This window comes from Sorex araneus, chromosome 2, assembly GCF_027595985.1.
Source record: "Sorex araneus isolate mSorAra2 chromosome 2, mSorAra2.pri, whole genome shotgun sequence".
NCBI lineage: Eukaryota > Metazoa > Chordata > Mammalia > Eulipotyphla > Soricidae > Sorex > Sorex araneus.
In genome coordinates, this window is record NC_073303.1 from 326,429,679 (window position 1) to 326,451,353 (window position 21,675).

Below are 21,675 nucleotides of genomic sequence, written 5' to 3' on the forward strand. Positions count from 1 at the left end.
CAGATTTATACACTTTTGTGCTTATACTTCCCTCATACAAAGTTTGGGAACCCATCCCTTCACCAGTGCCCATTCTCCACCACCCGTAAACCCAGTGTCCCTCCCACCCTCCCCAATCCCATCTCCCCCCCACCCCACCCTGCCACTGTGGCAAGGCATTCCCTTCTGTTTTCTCTCTCTAATTAGCTGTTGTGGTTTGCAATAAAGGTGTTGAGTGGCCGCTGTGCTCCAAAACTCTCTTTTTACCCCCAAAGAAATAAACCAGTTGATCCTAAATTTTATATAGAAATAAATGGATTCTCAAATAAAGTTTTTTAAAAATTAAAGTTAAAGGACTCTCATCTTTAAATTCTAAAATAACAACTTTAAAGTAATCAAACCACTATGGCATCAGGATAATCATGCAACACACATAAAAGTCCAGAAATAAATTCATACATATATGGCCAATTGATTTTTGATCAAAATGCCAAGGTTATTATAGAAAGAGTAATCTTTCAACAAGTAATGCCAGGGAACTGGATGAGCCATGTGTTAAAGAATGAATTACAAGTCTAACTCATAATATATACTAAAGTTACTTAAGTAATAACAAAATGACAAAAATACGAGAACTAAAGTCACAGAACTCATAAGAAAAAAACCACAGGGTTAAATATTAGTTTGGATTTTAAAAACATTCTCAGATATGTTAAACACAAAGGGTTCAAACCTTTGTGTATCGAAGAACACCACAAAGACACTGAAGAGACAAGCCACGAAATGGGAAAAAACATTTTCTATCAAATGTCTAATAAGGGACTACTATTTTGAACACAGAAAGAACTCCAAGGGGCTTTGGAAAAGTCTAAGTGAGTGGAAAACTGAATTGTAACTCCTGTACTGCCAGTGGTAGTGCCAGGGTGACCCTAAGGTTCTGCGTTTGGTTTTCTCTATGAGCAAGGGCTGAAAGAGACCTTGGTGGCTTAAAATGCTCCAGTGACAAGTGTAAGACTATGAACTCAATCCCCAATGCTTCCACTTTCCACCAAGGAGATCCTGATTAGCTCTAGGGTTTGGCATCCCCAGTGATGGGGGAGGGTTGGGGATGGGGGTTGAGGAGAAGATAAATAAATAAATAAATATTACAGCTCGATAATAAGAGAACAAGTCAAAAATGAGCAGACTCTGAATAGACATTTCTCCAAGATATACAAACAGACAACACACACAAAATGATGTTCGACATCATTAGTGTAATGACAAATCCAAACAACTCATACCACTAGGTAGTTTCAAATAGCGAATTCTAATAAGGACAAGTATTGGCAGAATATGAAGGATAGTGCTGCAATGCAGAAATGCAGATGACTTTTCTGCAGCATGATTTTGAGAGAGAGCAAGAGAGTGATAAAGAAGGAAAGTTCCTGCCATAGGAACTGGCCGGGGTGGGGATGCGGGGAGTGGGGAGCAGGAGGGAAACTGGGGACACTGGTGATGGAAATTTGTACTGGTGAAGGGGCAGATGTTGGAACACTGTATGACTGAAACCCAATCATGAACAACTTTGTAACTGCGTATCTCAAAAAAACTGTGATTCAATTAAAAAAAAAAAAGCATATAGAGAATCTGAATCTTCACACTTTGTGTCTCAGCCTGAAAAATAAAGCTGGCACTGGTGATCCCATTCCCTCTTCCATTTACTGTCATTACCTCTCTTTCTATGGTCTTCCTCCTTAGCAGCTTTCTGACACTTGGGATTTGCTTCTTTAAGAGCATAGTGGCTTCATTCATTCTTCTGACTTGAGTGATTAGGAAAGATGGAACCTAGAGAAAAAAAAAAAAAGTCTAGGTGAGAAGGAAAACTCTGTCTTTAATTGTGGTCACTCCATTCTACCTCTCAGAACCTCTAAACCAGAACTGTGCTATTATAAACATGAGCACAAACACAAGGGTTCCTGCTTAAAAGAGAAAAGATGCTTCGAATAGAGCTAATAAAATGAATAAAGCACCCCGGGAGCATCTTCTATTTCCTCCCTAAGACTCTTGGCCCTGCTTGTTCCCAGAACCTCATTTCCTGATGCTAGTGAATTTGAGAAAAGCATTGGTTACAATCCATACAGTGCTACTCACCTTCCACAAAATTTTCTGGTACTTCAGCATTAGGCGGATAATGTGAGCTGCAGTATTTGCTAACAGTAATTCTTCATAATCGGAATGTTTGCTTCTGCTGAAGAAAAGGTTTGGTGCCATTATAGTAGAAATGTTCCATAAACTCATTCGGTTTTTTGACTCGTTGGCAATCACTTTATTGAAGAATGTCATGAGGGCCTACAAGAAACAGCAATGCACACACTGTTATGAAATCTCCAAGGCCCTGATGGCTGCTATCTTCATTTCTCTACTCATTCACCCATTCTACCCAATATGAAAACTGTCAGAAACACAGAATGGCTAAATGTGTCACATTTGCCCTTTAGTTGCTTAAACGTGCTGAGAACTTTGAACAGTTAATTCACTTCTCTGCTTCATAGAAGTAGCTTTTGTAATGGAGCTTACTATATGCAAGTCTCCATAAGCAATGGTTTGCATTTTCTTATTTGCTTTTATCCAATAGATGTTTGTCAAAGATTCAAATTAAAAAGTAAACTAGAAAGAGAAATTCTTGCAGCTCAAATAAACATAACATGCAGTTTCTTTGTAAAAGAAGAAAGCAGTAATTCTAAAAAAACACCCTTAAAGCATCACTGCTGGAAAAGAAAAACCCATTAAAAAACAAAAGAAAAAGAAAAAACATATGAGGATCTCTTACCTCAGTTAAAATGTAAACTCAATTGAAAACTTAAAAAAAGATATTACTTTTTAAGTGTTATTTTTCAATCATTTCAATTTTGAAATTCTCGGATCAAAGGAAAACGTGAAGTTATCAGAATTTAAGAAATGAAAAAAAAAAGGCTTAATTAAAGTTTAGCAGAGACTATAATTTATCAGAATGCACTGAAATTTACTGAGGACTAAACTTTTGAAACATGTTCTTTGGATTCCCAAATTTGAATTCTACGTCAATATTTGTGATAATAGACCTCATATAAACATAATACTTATTAACATTTATTTGAGGATTGATTATTCTAAGTTCATTTTGTCATTATTCCCATACCTGCAAAAGTGGTACTGTTATTAATGTTGCTCTGAATAAGGAGAACTATAGTGAGAAGGACTGAGGAGCCTTGCCAGCATTAATTTATTAAATGGCAACACCAAAATCTGAATCAAAGAAACCTGATTATTGAATCAGAGTTCTAATCTTTTTCTTAGCTTCAATTTTAGCTCTAGGCACACTTTAGATCAGGGGAGAACAAAGTGAGTGTGTGTATGTGTGTGTGTGTGTGTGTGAGACACCATATAATAACTTTTGAGGATCTTCTATTAGAAATGTGTTGAGTTAAGGGGGGAGAGAGACAGAGAGAGACAGAGAAGAAGAGAAGAAAAGTGCCTGCAATAAAGGCAGGCTGGAGGGTGAATGAGAGGGAACCTGGGGACACTGATGCTGGGAAATGTACACTGGTGGAGGGATGGGTTCTGGAATTTTGTATCACTGAAACATAATCATAAACAGTTTTGTATGGGTCTACCAAAATAAATAAATAAATACACAGAAAAAAGTTTTTAAATTATTTGATAATTACTGCATTCTCAGACACATGGAAGGTAGATGGTATTTGGACCTACATACCAGTAGCAGATACATTATTGAAAGAACATTACTCAGAAATAGCCAAACTTCCCAGTTTTTGAAAAAATACTACATTTCATTAGAAACAGATATTCTTATGTCACTGCTAATCCCATTTTTGGGTAGACGACAAAACATAAATGACAATGATGTTTTCATTAAGAAGAAAAGGTCCTCAACGCTGAAACATGCAGTAAGACATGTTTTTAAGAACCATTTTTGTTTTCAGCATTAGGTTCACTGGCTGCAAAAATAAAGGAATCTTCCCAGATCATCTTGACTTCAATTCTATTTCAAAGATTCCAAATATCAGTTGTACTTCAGCAAATACAGACTAATTATCATCAAAACGAGAAGAGGGCTGGGAATGGAGCTTGGCATCAAGGACTAGCCTTGTACATATGAAGTTCTGGGTTCAATTCCCCACAACACATGCTCGAGTGCATGCACACACATACACACACAGACACACAAACACACACACACAAAGCATGAGAAAATGACTTTTACCACATACAGTAAAGAAATGAATCTGAAATTAAGGGAAAATGAATCTGAAATTAAGAGAAGGATGTTTGTAATAGAGAACTCTGGAATGGCTATTTTGTTGTATCTTAAAGAAGAAATCACCTTGAAGAGGCGGGCTGGGGTGTGAACATGTGGTGTTCAGGGATCAGAAGTTCCAGGATGAAACCAGAGATCCCACAGAAAAAGTTTGTGTGCCAAGTTTCTTAGTCATCTCCCTGGCTCCCCAAATCACTTTTTTGAGCTTAAGCTTCTTCATCTACAAAGTGACAAAATATTACTAGGTGAACTCTAAAATTCTGAGATTCTATACTTCAGTAGATTGACTTATCCTAAGGACAGGGATTGTGGCTTGGTGGTAAGCAGCTGGCCTTGCATGTGTGAGGCCCTGGGTTCAATCCCTGGCAAATAATTAGAAATAAGTAAACTGACCGAGCCTCATAAATTATATGACATAATAGGACAAGGGCATTTCAGAAATTTCCTTGAAATTAGTTAATTCAAATTTAAACAAGAGCATTTTAACTAACAGCTGAGGAAAATTCTAGAACTTTATATTTTACAACTTACATAATGATCTAATTTATTTCTGACACACCTTTTGAATCTTTGTTAATATTCTCCACCCGCTAACTCTAGGTTAGTGCCCAGCACATAGTAGGCCCTCAATACCCCTCTCTACAGATTGAACAGAAATAAACTAGAAGAATATTGTAGATGGACATTTCTTTCTTGTCTGCTTAGAACAACAGCAGGGAAGAGTTTGCTGCCCCCTTAGCTGGCTTAAGAACTTGTTTCTGCTTTTATTTTTCCAAGTGAGTTCTCTTCTCTGACAGTAAGAGCCGATACCCAATGGTGTAGGAGGCAGCAACATACCTGGGCTGTGTCCCTGTTGGCATCAGGCAGTGCCATGACCATGAGGTGCAAGGCTTGGAACTGTACCTTGATGTGGGGTCCTCCTAAGAAGAGAACAGAGAAATTACCACTCATTTTGAGCAACAATGATGCTTTCTGACAGCATTTCTTATGAACATCTGGTGGCACAGAAAGGCTCCTGACAGCATTCAGCAGTTTAGGCCCAACAATGTAAATTTATGCACTTGGACAAGTGCCTCATTCTGTCAAGTCCTCTCTCACACCCCCAAGATATTACTGTAGAGGCAGGCAGCCAAGAAGACCCTCAAATAATCCTGAATTCATATTTACAGTATTTTCACAGGTCTTGATTCACTTCTATGCTCTAAATAGAAGGTCTGAATTTCAATTCAAAAGAATATAAATCTTCTCTCCACATAAGGAGAGAGCAAAATGTAATTGAATGGAGTACAGATTCTTGAACAAGGTTCAATCCTTCATTTCCCACTTAAGTCAGTGGGCAGATCTTTTACTCCTCTGCCTTCTATTTTATCTATAAAATGAAAGCAGTTTGTTTTTTCCTATCCTTACTAAAGATTTTACCTATCTTACCTATCTTTGTTTTTTTTTTTTAATTTTTATTTTTTATTGAGTCACCATGTGGAAAGTTACAAAGTTTTCAGGTTTAAGTCTCAGTTATACAGTGCTCAAACACCCATCCCTTCAGCAGTCCACATATTCCACCTCCAAGAATCACAGTATAGCTCCACCCCGCCCCCCCCACACCCCTAGCCCCCCCACACCCCTAGTCCCCCACCCCACCTGTGTAACTGATAAATTTCACTTTACTTTCACTTTGATTACATTCAATATTTCAACAAAACTCACAATTCTTGTTTGGAGTTTCAAACTATCTTACCTATCTTTGTAGGGGAGGGGGACTATGAAAATTCTGAGTAAGCAGAGTATTTTCTCTGGTACCCATACAGATTAATCCCTCTATATGCTTGCTTCTGATAGGATATGATATGATTAATCTCATTATTTGAGACTTTAGATATTTATGGAAGGTGCCTGCAGTTGAAAATTCCTGAGTATTTTATTTCTTGCTAATGACATAAGATGACAACAGAGTGTTGATATCTGTGTTCTCAGTTCTGGCTCTTTGCCCATGTTAAGGAAAGTGTATTGGGGATTCCATCTATAGCAGGACAATCCACAACCAGCTCTGCTAAAAATGCCCAGTCTACCAGAGTACCTAGCCTTTGCTTTGTCTCTCTGTATTCTCCTCATAATCGTCCTTTACTGGGGAGTTCCTGGAGAGAAGCATCTGTTCTAGAGCCCTAGGGCATTCTGAAGTCAAAGAAAAATCTATTTATACTCGATGGATAAAAGGCAGTATGACGTCTGTAAAGTTAATCAGTTCTGTAGTAGTGGAATCCCTCTTGTGACCAGTTACTAGGTTATAGCAGGTTGTCTGAACCTGACTTAGTAGATGACTGATGTGTAGAGTCAGGCAATGAAGAGGTAGGAGGAATATTTAGGAGATCATTTCATTCTGTCACAGCAAATCCCCATGTGCGGTAGAGATGGGTGTCAAATTAGCAAACAAAAATGACAAAGGTGGTTTCAAAAATAACCGATGCACACTGATGTGAATTAACCAGAATAACATAAACTATCAGGAGCAAATCTGAGAACAGAATACTCAGGGAGAATTAGGCTTTGTGAAAAGTTATAAACTGCATGTGAAATGCTAAAATCAGAGGACAATAGATGCAATGTAGATTCTGTATTTCCATGAACTATGAATATCTTTTTCAGGTTAAAAATCCAAATAGGCAAAAGATTCATTTCATTTGACTCAAGAAACCTGTATCTACATTGTTTTATGGTGAACAGTTCCATAATTAATTCATTTATTATATTTCAGTTGAGTATTCTTTTTAGTGAGGTGATTATTTTCCTAGAAAGTTATTGATTTTTTTTTAATTTCATAGGCATTTTTTGGACCAAAGCTGAAAAGAGAAAAAGATAAAGTAGTTACACTAGTATGAAACATTACAGTCTCTGAACTCCATTTGAGAATTGAAAGAAGGGCAGCTTAAACATGCCCACAATTCTCTTCCTTACGACAAACGCTCTAGGCAAGAGGGCCACTTTCTCTGCTGGAAGCACCCTGCTCCGAGTTCCTGCAGGGCTGGCAGCTTTCAGATCAATCACTGCAGTTTTTTAGCATTTCTTCCAACGTCTTATGGAGAAACATGGACTAATCTATAAGCCTTTTCAGTATTATTTTCTGGAGTCTTTTATTATTCTTTTATTATTTTAATAAAAGAATAATTTTTAAAATTCTTTTATTATTCTCTAGTCTCTTCAATGAGGTCACCGGCTGCAGTCAGACGAGTAACAAGGATATAAAGAAAACTAAACTATTTGAATGCCTTTCTTAAATATGATTTTCTAGAAAGGCCTGACATTGGAGTTTTGTCTCCTGGTATAATTCCATTATACTAGGAAACCAGATCAAAAAAGGTAATAATCATCTGTGACAGCAGGGGAAAGAGGTGAATGTTTTAATAAGTCAGCTACAGATCAAGGCAGAATGAATGCTATGATCTAGGAGAACATGCTTTACAGAAAATTTTGTGCTTTCTGGACTAACAAATGAAGGGAGAGAGTGCAGCTTCTGGTATACCTAAGTTAAAATTCCTGATTTATGTCTTGAAGAGAATAACAGACTCTGGACAAAGGAAAAAATGAGTCTAGAGAGCAGCGGAACCTGATGAGAGTCAGACAGATTCAAGAGAGGCCTGGATGCTGGAATGAGGGAACAGCACAGGAAGAGTATCCAGCTTTCTGGTTCTGCATTTATGCTAGACTATATTCAGGATGGCAGGAGAAGTCTAAAAATATTTTTTTCTAGAAAGAACCTAATCTTGGCTAGAACGACTGGAGAACAGGACTCAGGATGGCCATGGCTATCGAGGTTAAGGAGGAGTACCAGAAAAGAAAGACTTGAATCTAGTTTTAGAATCCACCCAAATTCTGGCTGATCCATGAATCATACACATGAGAGTAGCACAGGTAAGAAATAAATTATTGAAATGAGAGTCAGATGCTATCCAAAAGGTAACTGGCAATTTGTGTTCAAACAATTATATTTCGTAAAAGCGAACCAACAAAATAAAACAAAAATCTAATTTCTGGAAAGACATTACAGAATTCTAGAAGAAAAAGTCTCCAAAAAGTAAAATCTTCACAAAAATCAGATTACAGTTTAGGTTTTCAAGTGAAAAAGAAATCCACAGAGACTGACTCTGATATCCTGGAAGTTGGAATTAGCAGGCAGTGGTTCTTGGGTCAGTGGTGGTGTTCCCACAGGTAATAAGACACAGCCGAGGTGGGAAGTAGGCTGCACCATCAAGGTTTGTGTAATTACACTGTAGGATGCTTGCACAAAGACAAAGTCGACTAACAAGGCCTCAAAAATCTTTTGATTAAGGAACATGATTATACATGTTGTGATTCAAATGAAAATATGCTTATCATAAAAAGTTGTCACAGCAAATAGAAAATCCCTAATAAGCACCAAATGGAAATTCAAAACTAAAAAAAGCTAGTATCTGAAATCTAAAAAAGAAGGAAGATAACTAGCTCTTCTCTCTTATTCTGCAAGTTTTGTTTATTATTTCAAAGAAGCGAAAAAAATATTAAGAAAAGAGATTCTCGTAACAGATGCCATATAAATTAAAATGCAGAAAACAAGCACCTAGCTTATCAAATGCTATACTCTGAAGATACAAAAGGTTATTCTATAAATTTGGTTTGCTTAAAAATGTTAGTGTTTGATATTTTGTTTTGTTTTGTTTTGTTTTAGGCAACACCCCATGATGCTTAGGGGTTACTCCTGGCTTCCCAGTCAGGAATAACTCATGTGAGTGCTTGGGGCACCTTAGCCGTGGGCAAGGGAGGTACCCTCCCTGCTACATTATCTCTCCAGCCCATAAAAATGTTAAATATTTGGAACCTACTAATTTATGAGACAAAGCCTGTTTAAAAACATAGGCACTGCTAATTTCTTTGATTGTGGTTTTAAAATGGCCATAGTTCTGGTCAACCTGTATAGAAAGTCATAAACTGAAAGATGCAGTTTTCACTTACAAAGCTCACAATTTTCTTAAACTCTGAGCCTCTACTAACATTTTCAAATTAAGAGTTTTCCCATTAAAGCTTGGATCCTGGCTCTCACTCTTGCAAGGCAACCATTACTTGGAGCTGAGAGGCGGCCGTCAATGTCTTTACTTGGGATTCTGCCTCTCAATTTGATCACAGTCTTTGCTGCCCATGTAATGGCCACCATTGAATGGCTTGTAAACAGCTACATTTGCAACCCTTGAATTCCTCAGGTGAACAGTCAAAGCCCCCACTGTGTAACTATTCTCAAGTTCTAAATTTCTCTCTTGTCACATACTCCACGATATTCAATCCTTTAGGTTGAAACCATGCCAAATCATTCTCTCGTTGCCAAATGCAATATACATTCCAGTTTTCATGCCTTGGTTTGAGTAATTCACTTAAGGCTTAATATTTATGGCTCATACTTTTAAAAACACAATGAGATGTATTGTAATTCTGAAAGACAAAATATCTTCTATATAGTATTTATTTTACGCTACATCACCGGACTTAGATTTAAAGAAGGGAGAGGTCTTATATTTTTGTCAAAGACTATTACAAACCTACTACTACTATTTTGCATGACTTCATTCAATATCTGCAACAACACTGAAAACTAACGATGATCTGTAATTTATTGGTGTCAACTCAGCAATGAATGGTGATTGCGTAACTAACATATGGGTGTTCAGGTATTCAAATCTCAAGAGCTTACATTTTCTGAAACTCCTTCTGTCTTTACCAGACTATAAAACCTTCTAAATCCTATCTTATAGATGTGGATATACAAACATATCAGAAGACAATTTGCTAGCAAATTCAGTATTTCACCAGCCATTGCCAGAGAATAGCAAATCTATGCATTGATGACACATTTGAATATGTATTTTTCTGTGGTGCTAGTCTAATGCCTATATATGTTTATTAACTATTATTATTTTATTATACTATGGGTATATACACAGCTTAGTAACACTTATTTCACCTACTTTCCATTAGTGTGATGAAGGCAGGTATATATTCCACAGGAAAGAGAGAAGTGGGTAGTTCTCTGAAAAATGCTTTCAACATTACTGCAGCTTCTCTGTGGCACATTTTGTCCCACTTAAATTTGTCGGCATTAAACTTGGCATCCAATTCTTCACGGTATTGCTGAAATTCAGGAAAACAGACAATATCCAATGAGCATTTTCCATATGACCTCTTGGCCCCGTAGAAAATTGTTACTACATAAACCAAAAAGTGAGTATCTATTTAATTTAACCTTTTTTCAGTATGACTATGAATAGAAATAACTATGAATTCTGAAAAAATTTCTAGGAACCTGGGGATGTGTCTCAATGGCAGAACACCTGCCCAGCATGTGAAAGGCCATGAGCTGCAGTGTCAGCATTTCACATGCTGAGGGTGACCTTAGACCCCTGCACTGCTCCCGTGACTCCTGGAGCTGTGTGGGTTCATTCCCTGCACACTGCAACCCGGAGTGTGGCAGCACAACTAAGTGTGTAAGTCCCGGCACCACAACAAGCAAGTGACCCTGGACCAGCAACACCAGCAACAAAGGAAGCAGGTCAAAAAGTTTTCATCAGGATGAACCAGGAGCCGCGGCACGAGAAGCAGAGCCTCCCGCCTACTGACTGTGATCCTGAGGTCTCCTAACCCATTTTGGCACCAGAGCAGATTCTTGCAGCCATGCATTTTGACTGCGAACTGAACTACAACCTCGTGCAGCCCGGGAAGGGATTTTTTTCCCTCTCCACCCCATTTTTCTGAGCGAAAATGGCGGCAGCGGCAGCAGCCACGCGGTGAGAGCCACCCTCTAAGACCCCTACACCAGGAGGTAGGACTTTCTTTAGTGACGTAGCCTGTAGGTGATCCTGGGAGGGGAGGTGTTCCCGGCGCGCCTTCCGCCCAGAGATGAACCAGGAGCCGCGGCACGAGAAGCAGAGCCTCCCGCCTACTGACTGTGATCCTGAGGTCTCCTAACCCATTTTGGCACCAGAGCAGATTCTTGCAGCCATCCATTTTGACTGTGAACTGAGCTAAAATATTAGAATCCCAAAACCGCGCGGCCGCTATTGCGGCCGCGCGGACTCAAAGTCTTCACCTTTACCAAGGAAGAGAAATTATTAGATGATGCTTATTCAGCAGGCCTGATTGTTGGGGAAAATTTCCAATCAACAATAGTGAGTTCTGTATGGAAATATGAAATGTACTCAATATATAGAGAGAATAATGGGAATATCATCAGCTACTTAGATGGGGGAGGGGGGTGAATTGGGGTTCTTGGTGGTGGAACGGGTGCACTGGTGAAGGGATGGTGGTTTAATCAGTATTTGACTGTGACTTAAACCTGAAAGCTTTGTATTTTTTTGTTTTCACGGTGGTTCAATAAAATATTTCTTTAAAAAAAAAAGTTTTCATCATCTTTTTTAGAGTAATAACAAACTTGAAATAATACATTAATTCTGAACAAATGCAAAAGTTCTCAAGGAACAGTTTCATTTATTTGATTTTGGCAGAATCCCAGCTATTCTCACCTGATGAATGCACTGGCAGATTCTGAGAAAGCCTTCACTTCCATTTCTTTTCCTAATCCCTTCCTTCTGCTGTCCTGTCATCTAACTGCTCAGTTGGATCAAGTGTAAGTGCCTCTCAACTAGTTCGCACACAGAACAAGAAGTATCCTAATAAAGGCACTTTGTTGTCATTGTTCCAATGCAGAGCAACACATGACACTACCCTGGAGCCATTAGGATAATGTTTAATGCCAAGATAAACACATGTCGTCCATATGCCTTCATGTTATCCTAATCCAAATAAGGTTAGGAAGAGTAAGTTAAAACCTAGGGGCCAGAGTTGTAGTACAGCAGGTAGGACATTTGCAATGCACACAGTCAACCTGGATCTGATCCCCTGCATCCCATACGTGCTCCTAAGACTGCCAGGCGTGAACCCTGAGTACAGAGCCAGGAGTAAGCCCTGAGCACTGCTGAGTAGGCCCAGAAAACACAATAACAACAAAAAATTACCAAGCTTTCCCTGCTTAATTTGGTTTGAATATTTTATATTACTAATTCATTTAATTATCAATGCCACCTATTTTTTATATTTCTTTTTAAAGTCAAATGTATTTTCTACTGTTCCCTTGAATTTGAGGTTACATGTACTTTAAGCAGTTATTTTGGCCTTCCCTATATTATCCTACAGTTATACATCTACCCTTAATCCAGACAGTTACAGTCAATTCTTTAACCTGTCACCAACTAACTTCTAAAAATGACATGAGGAAGAAGACTCTGAAAACCTCACTCTCTTTAAATCTGTTTTATTTTCATAAGAATGCCCATCCTGGAGCCCATGCTGGGGTGCAGGTGAGAGCCTTCCCCTCCCCAAGGGACCCAGCCCTGGCAACCGACCTCCACAACCCAAAGCTGCCACGCTCTAGGCCGCTTTCCACACACTCGGGCCGAGCTTCACATATGAGTGAACATATTCCTGTACACATCATAAGACACTCCCTATCCATTCTCCATAATTACCACACCATATTTGATGGGTTTCAGACAATAGGCAACAAATCATATAGGGAAATATATATAAATGCATATATACATATTTTCAGACATATATACCAAATCTCATATCATACAAACTTTAACAACATGTTAGTGATATCCTATAGAATGTCTTAATGGCTCCTGCTAAAATAGAACAATCATCACACTGTTTTCTATGTGAACACTTTTCTGTAAGCATGTTAAGCAGTTCTTCATAATAGACAATACAAAACATATTCTTTCGTTTGTGTTTTGGGAAAGGGCTTGAGGCTTGGGATGTAAACATCCTGAATTTGGTGGTGAGAAGGTGTAATGGTGATGAGATTGGTGTTTGAATATTAAATGTAATCAAATACTGTGAAGTAACTTATAAAATAAAAAAAATTAAAAAAAAAGAATGCCCATTCTGACAAAGCCTTGACCATACATAACCAGGGGCATCCTACTCATCGACCTTTTCCTCCCACAGAGCAGCTCATTAAGTGACTCTAATGTACGTTATCTCATGGTTCCTAGACTTTGCAAAGCTAGGGCAGCCTGGCCGGACACATTCTTACAGAGACAGGTGTGATTCTGATGAAGTCAAAAGACTTTTCTTTGCCCTAATACCCTCTCACCTTCTATTAAGCATCATACAGCTTCTCAAACAATTCTCTGCTGAAAATTATGCTTTGTAAAGCATAGGAGCACACATATAAAGTCCATAGGATAACATATAGAGCTTGTAGTGGCATCTAGGAAGGGGAGGCTGCATGAAACAATTGTCTGTAATAGTCTTTTAGTCCACTGGATGGGACTACTTTATTAACTCATAATGCTAATTCAGGGTGATAAATGCTATGAAAAAGGTCAAGGGACAGGGAGATAGGGAAAGCAAGGCTCTTGCCTTGCATGCAAGTGAACTGCTTCAATCCCTGGCCCATCATATGGTCCCTCAAGCACAGCCAGGGGTCGTTCCTGAGCACAGAGCTGAAACAGCCCCTGAACACTGCCAAGTGTGGCCCAATACATTCTCACCGCAATAAAGAAAGAAGGTAAATAGAAGGGTTCTAGACATGAGAAACTGCTCCAATGGCAATTACACTGTGACAGTAGTAGGTCTGGGTAACTCAAGTTACTCCAGTGTTGCTGGAGCATCACAGACAAGGGCAAGAGAGATGAGCGTGAGGAGCAGACCAGAGCGAATCCTGTGGTGACTAGACTTCATTCTGCAGGCGACACAGAAGCTTAATAAGCAAGAGAGTGACATGCTGACATTTATCTTCCTGATAGCTGAGGGAAAATGATTTTGAGGGGCTGGAGCCTGATGAGGGTTTGAGAGCAGGCTAGTAGCATGGAAACCAGTTATAGGACACTGGCACGATTTCTGCTGATGGATAGTCAAGGACAAATTTGATAAGTGTTTCGTGTGTGTGTGTGTGTGTGTGTGTGTGTGTGTGTGTGTGTGTGTGTGTGTGTGTAGGATGGTGAGGCAAATAAGTAAAATGAAAGAGAGGATACACTTAAGACATGCCTGGGAGGGAAAGTGCTCTAGAGTCACTGATGGATTGAATATGGTCTTCAATGGAAGAAATAACAGCCCAAGATGACTCTGATTTCTAGCTGGGCAGATGGAGGTGTTACTAATAGTAAATACAGGAGAAGGAGAAAATAGTTAGCTGTTGTCTGCTAAACTGCCCTAAAAGCAGAAGAAAAACTGTTTCTGAGTGGACTGAAAGCTCCAGTGAATTATTCAAACCCACCTGCTATTGCTGTCAGAAAATGCTTCTCAAGAGTTGAAGTGACCTCCATCCTAATCTGCAGGGGGTATCCCCTCTCACATAAGAAGCAACAAGAGAGCACCAAGGGCAGGCACAGGAACCAGAGACTCAGGTCTTCATCCCAGTTCTACCTGTGACTGATTCCATGGCCCATGCCTCAAGTTATCACTAAGTCAGTAACAGGGACATCAAAATCACCTTACAGAAATTGAATCAGAGAATGTAAAGTCATCGAGGGACAGAGGTTGCCCTGCAGTATACGCCTTCATTCAAATGCCAGCTGCTCAGTGCACTCCCCTCCTTCTGCTCTAATATGGAAAAGACAGAAACACATAGTATGGATGTTTGTAAGTAATATCACTTCATGCTGCCTGCATGGTCCATACAAAACAAAAATGAAAGCAAAACAAAAACTATCGACTCTTGGTTGTGTCAGAATAGCCCATGGAAGCTGACAGCAGAGCTAAACATGCGGACCAGAGTCCCCACTCTGAATTTACCCTGCTAAAAGCAGAAAGTCTTTGGAGATGAAAAGAGTCATGCTTTCAGTTCAGGGTTAATGAGAGTACCGAGCAAGGGTCAAAAGCCATGTTGCTAAATCTCCTCTGAGCAAATGTATGACCTACTTCCATTTTTTGAGCTACTTTTTAAAAAATGCAAATGGCCTACCTTCAGCTGCAAAAACTAGCTCAGGAAAGGAAGCCAACAGACCAGGTAATGCAATTATAGAAAACTGAGATCAGTCTCAGAATGACTGAAACTAGTCAAGGAAAAAAACCTCCTATGTCAAACGTCTGCTTTCTGCCATGAAATATACTCCCCAGTGTTGAGCTCAAATTTTTCTCATTTTTGGAAACGAAAATCAGTGGAAACACCAAAGCATCAAATTAGTTCCAAATGAGCAGAGGCCTCCAATCCAAGATGGGGTGCTGCTGTTGTGCGCCCAATTTGGCCAAGATCAGACGCTCCCAGGGGCTGTGTCCTCCTTAGTCTTATCAAGCTCTTAAAGCCTGCCTGCTTGGATTGTTCCTAATGTTAAGTGTTAGCCACTTGGCACAATTTGAGGATAATTATAATGAAAGGCTTTTTTTTTTTAAACTTTCTTTTCCCCAAACATATTCCTGGGGGCGGGGTGTGTGTGTGTGTGTGTGTGTGTGTGTGTATGTGAAGCGCTGGTCTACTGGATGAAATGACAAGGAGAAAAGGTAGTTGTGGTGTGTGTGTGTGTGTGTGTGTGTGTGTGTGTGTGTGTGTGTGAAGTGTTGGTCTACAGGATGAAATGACAAGGAGAAAAGGTAGTTTAAAGTCTGAACAAAGGAGGGAAATAAAGATCCCTTTACTATATCAAGTTACATGCCCTTCCTGGCTGTTCTATGTTCTCATGTTTGGTCACTGATCCAGATTTCTCTCACACTGGCTGTCTTGGAGCTCAAACCATAAAAACATCTGGATTACATTTCTTTAAACTCACAACAGATGGAATAAATAGGCTGAACAACACAAAACCAGTTAGGAGAGAAAAGAGACATACCTAAGTGTGGCCTAGGAATGCATGTGCCCTGAAGTAAACTTAAGATGAATTATTAGCCTTTCAGAGCTATTTTCTGAGGGAAAGTGCATTCTGCTAAGATGTTAAATGTCATCCACACAAGAAATGGCGTGTGTTGTTTTGATAGTTTAAAAAACAGAACTTGAAAATTACATACACATGAGTCAGTGAGAATAACTGCAAACACAAATTTCCAATTATACAAAGAGGTTTAGGGCATAGAGTCAATTTCTGTTTAGATATTTTGCTTATTTTACTTCATTTGGATTTGCTGACCATACATAAGTAAAAATTCAACCAACAGATAGCTTCAATCTTCAGATCCACAATTCACTTGCTCACCATACACACAAGAACCTGGGACCTAAAGCTAAATTGTTTTAGAAACGGAAACACTACGGTGTTCTAAGAAATGTTCCTGTCTTCCAAAGGAACTTGTGCCAACGCAGAAAATGCTCCACAGGTTTCTGGAATCTTGGACTTGAAGCAAACACATAAGGAAAGCAGATTCTTAAATAATGGGGGGTGGTTCCTTTCACTGCCGGTCCTTTTTAACACTCATGAGAACAAAACAATCCTGGTCCTTGTTGAATGAAAGGGCATTATTGGAGGACTCAGTATATTTAGCAACCTCCATTCCTAGTTAAAAAAATAATGCTCTCAGCTGCCCTGATCTCTTATGTCACTGGTGGTAGAGAGCTCCTTTCAGAAGAGAATTTGCTAGGGATGTGGCCCAAGGGGCAGAACATAAGACAGGGAGGGGAAGAGGAGAGAAGGGAAAGGGGGAAAATGGGAAGGGGAAAGGAGGAAAGGGAAGAGATGGGAAGGGGAAGGAAATGGAGGAGAGGGAAGCAGGGAGGGAGGAAGGAAGGGAGGAAGGGAAAGAGAAAGAACTCATGTTTCTCCTGTAGGCAAACCAGGCAGCTGACTCCTGGGCTATCAGCACCTTGGGCCTGTCTCAGCCTCACCAGTGTTGCTTCTAGGCTTGGCTCTTCACAGATTATCCCAGCATAGTGCCCTGTGGGCCCTGCTATGGAGTTCTGAGGAGTGATGGGTAGACTCGCAACTGCTCTGAGGCACAGCCACAGGGTTCAATCTGCTTCTCCTTTACCGTCCAGAAGCATTCTCAGCCCCCCCACCATACACACACTCTCATCAATTTCTCTTCTATCCCTAACCCTGCCCAGAATCTGCTTTCTGAACGTTCCAATGGATGGAGCCTATTTATTCTATTCCCATTTTGAAAAACATCTTGTCACACTTCTATATAAGAACTCAGAAGCTTCTGACACAAATAGAATTTCCTAAAACATGGGCCAAAATGAATTAATGAGGAGATGCTTTTATGTCTTTACATATTTCCTCCATCTAGAGGGTGAGGAGATTGGCTTTTGGGTTTTAGGCCACACATAGTAGTACTTGAGGGTTGCTCCCTTTCCGCTCTGTTCCCATGGGTGGCTCTGACTAGTGTTTGAGGGACCATGTGGTGCCAGGAACCATGCCCATGTCTCCTGCATGTAAAGCAGGTACTCAGCCATGAGTCCTTGCTCTAGTCTTACCCATTCCTTCCTTATCATTCTATATGCAATCAAGTTCCTTTCCCCACAGCCTAAGGATTCATCATAACAACTACTCAGGTCTCTATGAGAACAGGAAGTAACTCTTCTGTATTGTATATGTCCACGGATAGAAAAAAAATGTAAATATGTGATAAGCTTTTCTTTTCTAAAATATTTACCTTAATTATACTTTTGGCTACCATATAGAAGCAAGGAAGCCCAGGAAAGGATTCATAGTGCAAACATGGTTTTCCACGTAGAAGCTAATATTTCCTTAAATGGCAGCGGGGTTTGGAACTGCTGAGTGAGTATTCTCGTGGCTATGACCATCCCACAAATTTCTGAAAGGGCTTTCATTACGAGAAGCAAAGAACAATTCTAAGCTTAAAGCAACTAATCATGAAAGCAAGGGCTCATCAAATGGTGGAATAATGAATTCCATAACTGACAAAATCATAAACTAAGGTGTTTCAGGCAAACTGATGGGGCATTTCAGCTTTCACAAATTAAAGATAAGAAGCAGTTTTTGACCATGTTTTGGTGTAATTTTTTTTTTAAATCATCTTCTTTCTAATTGAAAGGGACACTTCTCAGAATCATAGCACATCACATAATCATAGGCATCACGGAATACTTGTGTCTATCAATCACAATAAAAAGAAGGGAATAATGCATGTATAAACTGTCTCTAGCTGCGTTTTCCACTCAGGGAGAAAGAAAACATTTGGTACCTTCACTTTGGCAGTACATCCGGAGAGTCGAAAAATCCCTTCAGATTCCAGACCTGATTCTTCAACTTTCTCAAAAAACTAGAAAGCAAGGAAGCAAGGACACATGACAAAAATAAATACCTCCACCAAATCCAAAATCTCTGAAATAATGACAAAAATAGCAATAATAATAGTAACAAATGAAAAACACAATTTGATTGTGTATGTTTACATCCCATTCACAATACTTTGTGTATCACATATGTATATGTATCACATCCCATTCACAAGACTTTTAACTATATCAGCTCAATTATCGCACAAGGCTGATATAATTATCCCCATGGTGAGGCTTAGGTGATAAAGTATGAAAAAGATGATTGCTCTAAGTTCACAAATGAGACGCCATATACTCTAGTTTTCCCTCTAGAAAGACTATTTGGGACTATGAGAGTTCTCACATGTATGGAGAAGTGTTTTGTTTTTGTCTTGTTTGTTTTGGTAAAGCAAGAAAAACAAACTTAAAAAACTTAAGTGAAAAGACTACCAGAGGAGAGGAAGAGGAATATTCAAGTTGCCCCAAATGGGAAACTGACTTATCAATAGCAATAGCTAACATCAGTTAAGTTGCTATTTCATTATGACACTAGATTTAATCTGACATTTAGGTGCACCTTCCATTTGCTAACCCCTGCACTAGAATTATTCACTTAGGTAATAACATTCGTGTGCTGAATATTTTTCAATCTTTCTTTTTTCCCTTTTTGGTCACACCAAAAAGATTCAGGGGTTACTTCTGAATCTTCATTGAGGAATTAATCCTGGCGGTGCTTGGGGAACCATAGAGGATGCTGGGATCGAAACCTAGTCAGCTGTGTGCAAGGCCTACCTGCTGTACTATCTCTCTGGCCCCCAATTTTTTTAGTCTTAAGGTTTTTGCATATTTTCTTCAAATTCTGTCCTTCACAGAGAGGACAAAGGTCATACTTCTAGTCTAGCCTGATAAAAGCAAATCTGAGAGTCATCCTGGTCTTGGCCTGAGGTGTATAATGTGTATCTTTTCATATTTGCCTCTTGTGGGCTGTGAACAGCTATCTCTTGGCTAAGTGATCACATCCTGGTATGCATACATTGTCTAGTTGTTAAAGAGAGAGGAGCAGCACCTCCTCCGGATGCTTGATGCCAAGATGTGACAGGGTATGTATGGATGACACAGGCACAGCAGGAAAAGGGCTCTCCAGCAACCCTATGCACACTCTCATGTGGCCAGTCTCTCTGGGGTCTCTCCTAGCCAACTCCTACTTAATTACCCAATTTAAGCCATAACACATACAAGAAATTATTACCAAATGTAGAAAGAAAGCATGGAGTAAAGAAACGCAGAATCTTTACTAAAAGAATATGAAACATCATGTTTCCTCAATCAATGTTTCTTGTATTTTTAAAAAAACTCAATTTAAAATTCAACAGGATTTGTGTTTAAGGGTTGGAATTTTAATTGTGCCACTAATGCCCCTGCTGAATAAATGCATACTTAAATAAATCAGCACAAATTTAGCTTAGTGTTATACTTAAACCAACTACTTGGCAATGAGAGTCGTGGAGTCACTAGATTCTGAGAGTTCAGACAGCATCATTTAAGAAAAATTCCTCCCATGAAAGTTCTTCTTTTTGTAAAGGTATTCTTCCTTCCCAGGAATACTTAAAAACCACCAGAACAAGGTGATTTTTAGATTTTATTAAGCTTTGTTTTTAAAACTCTATCCAATGCTTACAAATGTTTAATAAGACACCAACACTGTGATACGTCTTGGTAAATACTTGTGGGACCAGTAAAACAAATGCTGATCATCAATAGTCATCTTTCATGCAGACAATCAAATACAAATACAAACATGTACATGCAACTAATAACTTAAAAAAATATTGGGGAAAATAGCTAATCAGAGGAAGCATCTGAGACATCTGAGATGGGGTAATGTAGGAATCTAATGGTTGTTTCGAGGCCAAATAATGAAACAGCCTCCACAAGTTCAATGAGGCAAATGGGTCCAGGAGTTGTGGGATGTTATATGTAACAAACATAAAATGAAAGAGAGTTAAAAATTACAGGATTCCTGATCCTATTAAGGCAGTGGTATTTTAAAATCAGAAAGAAAATCCATCATAGAGATTACAAATACTTGCAGCCGTTAGAAAAGATGAAATGATGAAATCTGCATATAAGTGGATTGACATGGAGAATATCATGTTAAGTGAAATTAGAAAGAGAGGGACACACAAAATGACTATACTCATTTGTGGAATATAAAGTAACAACAGGAGACTGACACCTCAGGACAGTAGAGATAAAGGCCTAGAGGATCGCACCACGGTTTGGAAGTTGGCCTCATGTGCTGGGGAAAAAGGCATCTGGGATAGAGAAGGTCCACTAAATAAATGATGGTTGGAGGGATCGCTCAAGATTGGAGATGTGTGCTGAAACTAGACTATGGACCAAACACGATGGCCTCTAAGTACCTGTACATAACATCATAACATCCAAATGGAGAGAGAGAGTAAGAGGAAATGTGCCTGCCACAGAGGCAGGGCGTGGGAAGGGGTGGGGTGGTGGGAGGGACACTGGGAACATTGGTGGTGGAGAATGGGCACTGGTGGAGAGATGGGTGCTCAATCATTGTATGACTGAAACATAATCATGAAAGTTTGTAAGTCTGTAACTGTATCTCACAGTGATTCAATTAAAAAAAAATAAAGATTACAAACACCAAATTGCAAACACAGGGCTCTTGTAGCGCCTGCTCATTGCCAGTCTACTCACTTTCTGTAATACCAGGGGGACTTTGACTCCAGGGTCTTTCTTTCGGTCATTGTCCAATAGGACGGTGAGTGGAACCCCGAAGATGCCATTGTCTTCATTGTAAAATAGGTAAGGGAGGAAGAAAAAAAAAAGTCAGAAGAGCCGTATCTCATTCTAATGCATCAAAGTGTTAAGATCCATAGAAATCTCCCTTCTTAATTACCTCGTCCTTTGATTTTTTCTGTTTTATTTCTTTTCAGTTGGATCCCAAAGGCATCAAAAAAAGCTGTCAATTCAATCAGAGAGAGATGGCGAATTTTCTTCATGTCCTCGGTGGACAGGTCTCCTGCTTCAGTTAGGCCAAATCTAGTTTTCTGAACAATAAATTTCTGAAATATAAATTGAAGAGATTAATTTTTCATGGCTTGGGGAAATTATTTTATTTTCACTCAAATGCCAGCTG

At 39.3% G+C, this 21,675-nt stretch overlaps 1 protein-coding gene across 3 annotated transcripts in view; it reads right to left on the reverse strand.

Annotated features, from left to right (window-relative positions):
- The window catches only part of ARHGAP28 (Rho GTPase activating protein 28), a 201,751-nt gene that overhangs the window by 17,490 nt on the left and 162,586 nt on the right, over positions 1–21,675 (reverse strand). For all 3 annotated transcript variants that reach the window (XM_004611791.3, XM_055127845.1, XM_055127844.1), the window contains 7 exons: positions 21,436–21,601; positions 21,234–21,325; positions 18,434–18,511; positions 10,264–10,426; positions 5,117–5,199; positions 2,113–2,310; positions 1,693–1,806 (listed from right to left, as the gene is read on the reverse strand). In XM_004611791.3, coding sequence (XP_004611848.3) covers positions 1,693–1,806; positions 2,113–2,310; positions 5,117–5,199; positions 10,264–10,426; positions 18,434–18,511; positions 21,234–21,325; positions 21,436–21,601 — 894 coding nt within the window. The remainder of the gene's footprint in view (positions 1–1,692; positions 1,807–2,112; positions 2,311–5,116; positions 5,200–10,263; positions 10,427–18,433; positions 18,512–21,233; positions 21,326–21,435; positions 21,602–21,675) is intronic.